Below are 12,120 nucleotides of genomic sequence, written 5' to 3' on the forward strand. Positions count from 1 at the left end.
CCTTCAAAATCCCGTGGAAACTTGGTCTAGCTTTGTTGCTTACTTTGTTTTCAATTTCTTGGTTTCTCTACTGATCAACAAGGGATTAATAAAAGTACGGTTCAGGTCAATGACCATATTTTCATAGAATTCTCAAGGGCAGGGATAGTAGTAATATCACCTAAACATGAAGAAGAAAGAAAGATACTAAAAGTTTAGCTGTCTATAACCTTGAATAACGAAAATTTCGTCATTGATGTTTTTAAGTTGTTATTGAAAACAACAATAACTTTTCTTTTTGCGTACAACCTTTTCGAATGATTTCAAGGCAGCTTCCTTCAATAATTAAAAATCAGTCCCTTAGAGGACGCTGCAAAGGGAGTGGTAAACTATGTTAACGTGTTCGTCATGTTTATTTCGTTTGAGTTGTATAGGAAATGTAAGGGAGGTATGTAACAGTTAGAAAACGTTATAGAAATTAAACTTATTATAGTAACTATTCTATTAGTCTTATAAGATCATGTTGGAATTTGCCATAATATCACCAATTCAACTTATTAATTTTAAAAATAAGAAAATTCATATTAGTAATATTAAGCATTAGCAAAACTGTCACAAGCAGTAGCATGGGCCTGGACTGAACATTTCGGAACTCGAAAAAGTGACGTATGTAATAGTAATAGAGTTACAGCATATGATTTTCGTATTGATTTGCAGTGTTGTTATCGGTTAATAGTTTATTCTCGAACCGTGATGTGAATAATTCCAATTTACTTCGAGTGATTCATTTATTGAATTAAGTTCTAGCAGCTTTCGTGCAACTGCCTTTCCATGAGGAGCTATCATTTACCCAAATCGTTGTTATTAGTCTCTCTTTATTTTAGTTTTGCTTTTGGATCATTTTAGAATTACCTTATTTATTGAAGTGAGACTTTTGAGCTTTATCAGTGTATGTTAATATGTATATTTTTAATTTCTGTTACATATCTGAGATTACTGTCATTTCTCTATCATTCCTAGTATGTTCTTCTAAACCCTTTAAATATTATCGCTGCATTTTAAATTGTCAGAATACATTTTCCAAGTTGATTACTGACATTTGTTACCTAAATTGTCTATGTCCATCTCTGCAAATTGAAATGAAAGCTTGCACAAAGTTTAAACATTTTCTCCAATTTACCAGCAGCATCTAGCTTCACAGAGATGTTTGCCCCTAGTCCTACTGTATGATGTAGGAAGGTTGTTTTTTTGGGTCTGTAGTTTAACACAGTATAACTTTAAAAGTTAATGATAGGATGATGAGTAACAAATTTATAAGAACTTCCAAAGATAATGTGAAAATATTTGTATGAATACAAATTGTTGGCTACAAATACAATTAAAAAGTAATAAGTGATTCAGTTGATTATTAAACTGATAAAAATGAATAAACATTTGGTCTTGAACTTTATTTTTTGACATAGGTAATGAATACTATGAAAATATTTGACATTTGTAACAAAGAAAGTAAACATCTTTGTACTGAAACAACTGGACATACTTGGATGTTATTTTTAACAACTCCTGCTGTAGTTTGGACTGAAAATGTGTTATGTGATACAGAAAGTGAAGTTTAGTATTAATTTAAAAATTAGAAATTAAAATATATATTGAAATTTGAACCATAGATTGTTTGAATGCCAAATTTAATGATATGCTTTGGTAATAAAGTAATAATGATTAAATGTATACCTTCACCATCGAGAACGTAAGCAATAACTTAAAACTTGATGATAAAAAAAGTCAACAGGTTTGTGAAATAAAATATTTCCAATCTGTAACCATGCTAGTTATTAAAGAAAACTTTAAGGTTTGTCAAATGGCTTTGCAAAACATCTTTAATCAGTAAAACTTTTACCATTATAGAAGTAAGATTAAAGGGTGCCTTTCACTTCACCTGTCAATAAGTATAATATTAGCTGGCATCCAGTCTTTCTCCATAAAGCTGTGTTCTCAAAGACACAAAACATTTTCATATGGCCCTTATTCATTTCTTTTTCTTTCTTGTAACAATATTATCTGGCTGAAAGGCCTTTCAATTTTCAAAAAAATTTTTGAGAGTTTGTTGACTAATGTAAAGTATAAATATGTACAAAGTACATTTTTTATATTTCCCATTAGCATGTTTTAAGGATTTGGAATACTGTTCACACGTTTATTAAAGAAAACTAAAGAAAAATTAAGTTAACTATCTCATAATCTGCAGCAACTCTTTCTTGAATATCCCTTGGTTTCAAAACTTATTTTAACATTTAAATAAATCATTACTGTTTTCATTTTAACTATCCTTTTTTTTCTCCTAAACTTTTTCAAATTTTTAATGTCCTTTTTAATAAGCTCTCATGATTTTCTTGTTTTTCCAAATCTTCCATCTTGTTATAAATTAAATGTTTTAAATTGGTAATATTTTTAATGTTCTTCCTAATATTTGTGGTGAACCACTTTTAAGTCTGTCTGTAAGAAGATATTTAAATATTTTACTGCATATTTCAAAACCTCCAATATCTAATAAGCATTTCCATTTAACCCTTTTATGATGGGCCATGGGTCAAATGCCTTGTCATTGCCTTTGTTGACTTGTATTCAAAATTTTATTGAACTGCCATTTTATAAATTTATGTCAATAAGTTTAGAATCAAATTGTAGAGTACAATCCAAACTTTCATATTTTATGAGTTAATTTCTTAATTTAAAAATAAATATCAAAAGAACCCACCTGAATATATATTTTAGTGAGTCATGTGGTATGTTGAATAGAGCACTGGTTCAAGTTAGATGTTTGTGATATCAAAATAGTAAGTCTGTGGTCTCGTACAAATTAGGAACTCAAATTAACTATTTATAAACTGAAATATAAAATAAGAACATGATATATTTTTATTTTGCTGAGTTATGGCATACGTACTGAATCAAATGTAGTGGCCCATTCACGTCTTTCCATTATTAAAAATGATCCTTTATATTATCTTACTACAACATAGGACAGCTCAGAATGGCCCTCTAATGGTTTTCTCTGCCATTTCAATCTGTGAAAAGGCTAACATGTTCTTTTGATCCTAGATTTCAAGGAGGTAGGTTGTAACTTTAGTCTGCTTAAAGTTTCATACATTTTTTAGACTTAAATACAGCTTAGTTACTAAGCTTAATAAATTATAGTGGAATTCTAGGATATCAATATAATTATAATTTTTTTTGTTATAAAATCTTAAAAAATTGTTTGATATCCTCAAGAAGAAAGATTTTAAAAAGCTTAGCAACCTGTCTAGCAGCAGCCAAGTTCAAAGGTTGTAGCTAGAAGAGATAATTGTCTGCTTTACTTCTTTATTTATTGTCTCAGGTTTTAAAAAAAAGAAGATTCATGACATTAATTTGTGGCATGAATTATAAAGTAGTAAAACACAAAATAAAACAAATATATTTGTCCACGAACCTTCTCCGAGTGATCTGATAAAAATTAGTTTGGTATTTTATTCCTTTTAATAAAATTATTGATAATTGAAATTTTTAATGGTATGTTAATTTATTGATTTTATTTAACTGATTATTGCATTCACATTTTCACTTTATTACATGGTTAAAAGACTGGAGTAAGGCAATAATCAATAATATTGTGTTGCAAGCATTTAGTACATGATCAGAGAGTTGTGTGTTTGAGATATGCTAGTGGCTGCCAAAAGTTTGGGAAAGTACAGTATGTATAATTACTAAAATAATATGCACATCACAGAAAAAGTAACCACCTTGTTTATTTAATGATAAATATTATTACATAAATTACATATTCCATTATATTATTATGCATAAAGAAAATTACATATTCATGATGACAATAAACCCACTTGAAATAAAAAATGTATTCTAAAGATGGCTGGTATGGGTATTGAAACTCTAATTGAAATAAAGCACACAACATTTTGACATTCTTAGGTCATCATCTGAGTACTTTTTTCTTATTAAAGTATGCAGTTAATATGAACTATTTATTGCACATTAGTTTACTAATACTCATGTTGAGTAAAAAGAAATTTGGAAATAAACATATTCCATAAAATGTACTTGCACATGTACAATGGTTTACTTTTTACATGCACAAAATATATTTGAGATTTATGTTACAAATATTATTGAAGCTAGGAATGGTTCTTAAATGTTTGATACATAAGTGAAATGAAACATTCTGTCATTATTAACATTTTTATTGTAATGGGTATTATTAATGAAAAACATCCTGTGAGATACCTTAACTAAATCAGCAGCAAAGGATTTGGTAACAAATAAGATATGATTTTCACTGAATAGTACTGACCACTATCATTTGAAAAAGCATAACATCATTTTTGTTTACTCGGTTGTATGTGTAATTGCTAAGTTGAATATACACTTTCTAAGTGGCAGAGAATTACTAATTTCAGTATCTGACAGGGGTCTGTAGTTGGACATCTTGACCTGTGCATTCTAAACTGTGTCTGTTTATGTTACCTAACATTCAGTAGAATTAATTGAATCCATTTATTGCAAACTATAAAGGAAAGTCATGATGTCACACTAGCTTCACCTGGTGATCCTTATCAGTAATTAACAGTATCAAATTCTAAGTGATAGGTAACAGAGTTCTGCATATACATATATCTTGAAGTTTACATGAGATGACAATTTTATTTAATGTAAAATACAAGTAAAAAATTTCAAATTGTTGAAACACTCACATAATCATAACATCACAATTTGTTTTTCATAAATTTAGTGATGTAGTTGTTTAGCAACATTCTGTATAGTTAAATTATTAACATTTATTACTTAGCTTGTTATGCATGTTATTACATTTTCATTATATTTTTGATAGAACACAATTTTGGTAGTTTCATGAATTTTTCTCAGCTTGTTTTATTTTAATTGTTATTTTATGGTTCTGTTTTAACAAACATCAGGAACTTGGTCAGATTTCATAATACTGTCACAGTTAAATGTATTTGTCATAATTTTTGGACTTAGTTCTCTTGAATTTGCTGTTGTGCAATATGTATATTATCTATGCATGCTATATCTATTTTACTATCAGCTTTTAAACTGTGGAGTTAAAAGGTTTTAAAACAATAAGCTGGCAAAACATTGGAAACTAAATAATCATTATAAAAGCCATGTTAAACGACAAATGTGTTTCGTTTACATTTCTCTAACAGATATCAGAAGTGTGTTGACATTTGCCATAATTTGGGAAGCCAGTAAAACTATAGGTCTTTTGTGATTTAAAGGAAGACAGGGTAAAGGAGAGTATACAATCAGTGTTTTTTGTTTCATTACCTGCTGTTCATACATGACTTCTTTTAAGTGTGTGTATTTATATGTATCTAATTTTTATTTATTACTTGCTTTATATATCATTCATTTACCAAACCAAATCATCTCAATAAAACTGCATATTAAAAGTTGTAGGTTTAATTACTGTAAGTTTGTGGAAAGTAGTCTGTTTTATTGTTGCTTAATTGTTCAAACATTTTGATATCTATTCCTATCTACAGTGTTAGCTATAATTAATATGACCTTCCCTGGTGGTGAACTGTACAGCTACTGATACTTTGGAATAATATTTATATTTTTTGCTATTTATTGGTATCAGATATAAATAATTCTCTTCCTAATAGTTTATGCAACTTGATAAAATATGCAATTATAAGAAATAGTCAATAATAGATGAGTAGTGATACAGATTTGTACACATTCTCATGGATTAATCAGTGGATGTGGTGGAAATAATTACAAACTGCTATATATATATATCTTGAACTGTCTAATTTTTTTTTTAAGTGGGAACTAATGATTTTGTTTTGTTTATCAAAAAATAATTTTTGATGGTTTGTCAAGCATAGTAGAATGTGTACTGCTTCATATTGAGCATTCTTCATTTTATAGACCAGTGAGGATATGTACAGTTATGTGATTTATGTGGAATAAAAGTTTCTCACACAACACTTAAGTATGATGTACAAGTATACCTCCTGTATTTAGTTGCAGAGGTATTTGCCAGAAGTTTTATTTTTGTTTTTATAGTATTTTATTCCTGTAATTATAATGGTAACCTTTTACAATATTTTTTTGGATTATGGACACTTTGGCTCTTAGTGAGTGAGTTACAGTGTAGCATTTTTTAAGTGCTCTTGACAGCCATGCCTTTTTAAATGTAATTGGATTTTAAAGCTTTCCTTCTACTAAGTCCTTCAACTGCCTGACTGGTTTATTATGAGATTGATATTGGATGTGTTCCAATTTTCTTCACATCTCTGTACAGGTCTTGTGATTCGTATATCTACATATCTTAATATACAGAAAGTTTTATCTATCTTCTGTTGTCTTCCAAGCTACTGTTCTCCAGAGTGAAATTCTGGTTACAGTATATCCAGAAATATTGGTTCTTTTGACATTATACTTTTATCAATCAGTCATTCTTTAAGATGCAAAACATTCAGATAAATATCTGTCATTTTTTCATACTTCAGATAGGTTTTAAATGAAGAATGACTTCTTGTTGTGAGGAGCTCAGAAAGAAACAAATGTGTATTATAGAAATACTTGATGATTTTTATGATTAAAATTATATGCTTGAATCAGCACTGTGGAGGAATGTGAAATATAGTAGGAAGAATTAAGATATTTAACATAAAACATTAAAATAATACACAGGTGAAAAGGGCATTGAAGTTAAAAGTTTTGTAAAATGCCACAGTATGGTCATTTGCTGATGTAATTGTAAAAAACCAGGCTACTACTGCAATTAAATACTAAAGGTGCCACAAATGAAAACAGGAGTAAACTTTTTTACTTTCTGGTAAATATTTATTTGTGTGAAAGTTATGATATATTTGTGAAAGACTTGTAATAACATTCCCGATAAAAATGAAAAATACACATAGGTTGTAATATCCAGTTGTGATTAGACTATGTGTGTAATCTGTGTTAATTATTTCTCGTACAGATTTAAAATTTTATTTCGGGAATTAGCTGATTTTATTTCAAGAATTATGGGTCGTGAACGTTGGAGCTCAGAAGTTGAATTTATCCTAGCTATGATTGGATGGAATGCTCTAGGACCACATGGAATTGTACATACTTACATGTTGGAAAATGGTGGAAGTAAGTGCTACATCTCTTGTCATAATGAAATCAAACTTCTTAATTTTGTTTTTTTGTTGAAATTGGACTGTTTTTACATCCAAATTTTTTGTGTGAATACATCCTAATTAAGATGCACATAACAATATTGTATAAATAATGAGTTGTATCAAAATAACTTGGAGAGAGAGACGCAAAACATACTTTAATGTTGTGAACCTTTTGGAAGAAGTAACCAGTGTAATGTTAATTAGATGAAGTTATTTGTAGGTAACATACACTCATTGAGTTACAAATGTATTTTTTTCAGGAATGAAAATTACCTACTATTTGGTAGATTTGCACCATTTCTTGTCAAGCTATCCATTCACCCAGTTAATTTAATTCTGCTTAAAAATGTTTGTGGAAGATGTGTTTGGGTTAGAGACAAAACATGAGTACCAGTAAGCTTGATCAAATACTGCTTTCAGCTTTGTTTTTATGTTGAACTGAAATTATCATGTGATGCTTTGTTTAACTTGTTGATTGATGAAAAGTCTAACTAAAACATTTTTCGAGGCCAACAGTTTCTGAAATACATGAACTTCTTAAAATGAAGTGGTGGACTATAAAAATTAATCTGTGTAGATGTATGCTTTAAATCTTTTGCCATCTACTTTAATGATTTACATTTTTTGTCCATTTGTTTACAGTTGCATGCATTAAACATGTTGATTACATTGGAAAGTATTTTTCTTTGGTGAGTAATTTAGAAGGAGCTTGAGTTATAGAGATAGAACATAATCTAGTAAAAGTTGGTGGAGCAATTAAAAACCTTTACTGTGGAAAAATCTAAACATATTGTTTAATTTGTACTTGAATGCAATTAGAAGTTTTGTTAAGCAAGCAAATTTAATAAAATAAATAGAAAAAACTGTCACCACATTGTTAATGTTACTGATCTAATACATAATCCACCATTGCATTATTATGCCCCTTTAATTACGTACCATCGTGTTTAATATCTGGTGATGAAATAATTTGTTTTTGGTATGAGAGAGCTTTTTTATATGACTCATATTACCTAGATAAATTATTGTCCTTTGTGCAATGAAATTAAATTTTCAGTTTTTGTAAAATTTTATAAGCAAAAATCAAACATTTCTGATAATTTAGAGTTTGATATTGGCTTTAATTTTATTATAGCCAGTCTCTTTGATTCTTGCATCTTGGTTGTGTTGGAAGTACATAGTATATGAAATTTCTCTTCAAAACATACTTACCTCCACTGACACACAGCTATAACTCAACTGCCAGGGTTTTTTTGCCTATCTAAGCATTAATTTGATTTTTTTCTTTCTTGCTTTAGTCTTTCTTACTCTTCTGTTGCCCGTGGTGATATTTGTATTGTGATAATCTCACCAGTGTCATTGTGTCCTCTATCCTGGTACTGTATATAAACATCTTACTCATATCTTTCACTTTTTTTCTCAACAAAGCATCACTAATCTTAGTTTTACAATAATTTGGAGATACTTTGAACACTATTGTGTTATCTAGCTGATTTTTGTGTTAATAATAATAAATTTAAAAGTTTTTTTTTTTGCTTCCAATTGGCAAACTGGTGATGGTATGAGTTCTTGGATTATTCTTTCTGGCACAAGAGATAAATTGGGTCACCTCTTTCCCACCTCTGATATCTAACATCTCACACCAATGAAGGGGGTTACTCTTAGATGATACTGTCTGTGATCTTATTTGTGTGAGATGGAGACACATTCACATCTGTAGTATTCTTCTGGGCAGCTCTAAGGCTGCAGTTGAGGATTTTCTTTAACATTTTGAAGAGACATTAGATTTGTTTTTTCCTGAGCCACCTTTTTGTCTATTTGATTTTCAGCCTTCTGTGGGACAGTGGTACATTTATGGACTCACAGCATTAGGATTTTGGGTTTGATTCTTTAGGGTGGCTTGAAGTTGCTTTGCTCTAACAAAACAACTTCCTTTATCTCAAAAAAATGCTGTTCCACTCAGTGGTAATCAACACATTTTTTATTTGACCTATGAAAAACAATAAGGACACTTTGGAATAAGCCTGCTTGATTTGTTTTTCTTCTCTTAGTTCTTTGAAAATGTGAGGTTTTGGATTTTTTTTCCTGGTTTCTTTTCAGCCTGCATCTTACTTGATAGCTGAAGGATTTGGTAGTAAATTTGTTGTTGTTTTCTCTATACAGCGATATTGTTGTTTATGTTGGAAGATTTACTTTTCTGTCGTGTAAAAAGACAGTAGGTCTTGTCAAACACGTTATCAAAACTTTGTGATTTAGCCCCCCTTCCAGGGAGAGGCATTGTTACAACTTGCAAATAATGAAGCTGCTCTTTGAATTTCAGAGTTTCTAGTTAACCTATATAATTCTATGTCCCATGATGGGACACTAAGTCTATGGACTTATAACTTAAATTCAGTATTTTTTTCCTGTCACTTCATTTGTTTTAGAAGACTCAGGATCACTGGCTTCTTTGGTGAGAAGTTGGATTCCTTGTTAGCATGCATGTCAGTCAGATTTGTTTTTGGCTTCTCCATTCTTACATTCCATTAGCTCCTATCAAACTAATTCTGCACTAGCAACCACTGTTTCACTATCATTACTACCAGTTGTATCAGGCTCTGTAGAAATGAGGTGTTCCATAAGATTACCTATGAGCTCACCAGGTGATATTATCATACTATGTTGGGCTGCTACTCATGGACTATCATGGCTAAAATGCTTTGATCATTGGATTGAATAAACTGGGATTGGTTTGCGATAAAAATTTAAGGAACTTGGTTCACCTATTACACTGTTTTCAGAGCATTATTCCTCAGGACTCCCCATCATACATTAACCCACAGTTATTAGTGGATACAGGAAGTCCTTACCACACCTGGCTTCAGATCACTGGGGTTTCAGATAGAGGCTTTTCTTCCAGAGTGTTAGAGTGAATACCTCTACTCTCTGAGGAGAGCACAAAGTTGTGAGCACTTTTATCTGGATTTCTAGATGCTTTTCCCAAAGGTTGATAGGAGCAGTGCCAGCCTGAGCAAGAGCCTACTGGTTCAGAATCATCACTTGGCCATCTGGCTGAGGTGTGCATGGCCTATATTTTTTTAAATCAGTGTTGGTTTTGTACGTTGTTGATGGAAGTAGGTCCATTATCTCATTGCAATTCTGAATGCAGAGTGGTCCCATCTTGGATCCTTGGTTGAACACAGTTTTACCACATTCTCTCCATAATTCTGGAGATAAGTGGAATTTACCTTGCCTATATGTTTGGGGAATGAGGATGATTGTTCATAATTCCAGACTGAATGAGCTTTTTTCCTTTGGTTGAGTATGGCATGCACGATCCTGTCATTCCAAGCCTGGGTTGTTGCCTTTCGTGCTTCTTCAGATGGAGTAAAAGCTTGTCTGCTTTGGGGCTGTTTACTTTCTTGTCGTGATTTTGTTGGCTTTGAATGCATCACTCTATGGCTATACATTGGGATTCTAGCAATAGTATTTTTGTATATCTAAAGTTGGAGTTGAATTACCTTATCCACAACATGGAATACAAGGGCCACAACCAATTAATTCTAATGCTGAGTAGTGGAACTTCAGCTATCTGGTTGGTGGTTGGGCTACAGTTATGATCATTCACATGCAGTACCACTCTTGATACAAGAACGAAGTTCAGGGTGAAGAGTATACCCATTTTGGATATAGTGCAGTTTTCCCACCAGGGTATCAATCTTCTTTTGACAAACCCATGATCTGTGCATGCATTTTTTGTATGGTTAATACCCTCATTGACCCCTCCACCTTTTCATTGTAGGAGTTTAGCTATAAGTATCAGCAAAAGTAAGTATGTGTTGGAAGTTAACATTTTTTTAAATTGAAAATGTATTTCTAATTATGCTTCTGCTGACACTCTCCTACCTTTCCACCCTACAAACAGTTGGTGTTAGAGATTGGGATGGTGTCAATCTTGAAAGAGTGATAAATTATCTAAATGAAGTGCCTTATATACAGTATTAATATAGAAGGTGTATTGATGTAGGTAGAGAGTATTATAATACAAATGTCACCAAGGTCAGTTTAGTGGGGAATAAAAGGATGAAGCAAGCAAGAAAAGGTCAGACTAATGCTTAGATGGGTAAGAAAGAAACTCTGGCAGTTGAGTAATAGTTGTAAGTGTCAGTAGATGTTAGTAATATAGGAAATAGATTTTCAGTTTAGGAAAATGTTAACTTTCATCAGAAGTTCCATTATATTTGTGTTCTAGATATTTGAAGAAGTGTCAGCATTGTAATTCAAGTGTTTTTTGTTATTTTTCTCTTCTAAACATTGCACGGTCAATTTCAAACAGTTTCTGCCACGTTAAAAGAAAGAACTTATCAATACACAGTGTTGGAGCATTAATTCTGACTATCTTAAAAAGTTCTCAGTTCTCAAAACCTATTTTAAAGCTATCTACTAAAATTTTGTTCACTGCTAGCCTTGAAACTCTCATCTATCCCATATTCATTGTGGTTCTACTGCATCTTTGCTTTCAAATAAGCATGTGGCAATCTTTCACCAATAGGAGCATGACACATAACAATAGAAGCATTCAGCCTAACCTTCATTTCTCCTTTATGTATGGTTGTGATTGGATGGTTTAGCATTTTGCTCACATTTTCAACTTTGCACTTGATTTTTTTCTCAAAGTAGTAGATTAATTTACAGGTATTGAGTGAAAGCAAATTTTTATGAATTACCTCAATTGATCTGTGAATTCTGAATTTCAGGTCATGCATACTATTGTCATGAATACATCTACTTCACCTCTTGTTGCTCATGGTTCATATTCTGCACTTTTAGCTGAGGATGTCTAGATGTTTGATAGGAGCTTGAACACTAGATGAGAAAGTCAGATTCTCACCAACTAGGACATGAGCCTTCTTTTCTAGGGGAGTCTAGTTTTTGGTGATGATTTAGTCTGTTTTTCCTCCTCCTG

The 12,120-nt window shown here is 31.2% G+C and overlaps 1 protein-coding gene across 9 annotated transcripts in view; it reads left to right on the top strand.

The window, feature by feature from the left end:
- The first annotated feature begins 350 nt into the window (after positions 1 to 350).
- Positions 351 to 12,120, top strand: part of LOC143243914 (sodium-dependent serotonin transporter-like) — a 143,324-nt gene continuing 131,554 nt past the window's right edge. For 2 of the 9 annotated variants that reach the window (XR_013024812.1, XM_076487692.1), the window contains exons 1-3: positions 376 to 427; positions 3,000 to 3,089; positions 6,989 to 7,146. Coding sequence is in view for 5 of the 9 variants with exons in the window: in XM_076487692.1 (XP_076343807.1) it covers positions 7,035 to 7,146 (112 nt within the window). In the remaining 4 variants the exon portion in view is untranslated. Of the gene's footprint in view, positions 646 to 2,999; positions 3,090 to 6,988; positions 7,147 to 12,120 lie in introns of all 9 variants that reach the window. The other 7 variants (XM_076487699.1, XM_076487693.1, XM_076487694.1 and 4 more) reach the window with 7 other exon arrangements.

The sequence above is a fragment of the Tachypleus tridentatus genome, chromosome 2 (assembly GCF_004210375.1).
Source record: "Tachypleus tridentatus isolate NWPU-2018 chromosome 2, ASM421037v1, whole genome shotgun sequence".
Taxonomy (NCBI): Eukaryota; Metazoa; Arthropoda; class Merostomata; order Xiphosura; family Limulidae; genus Tachypleus; species Tachypleus tridentatus.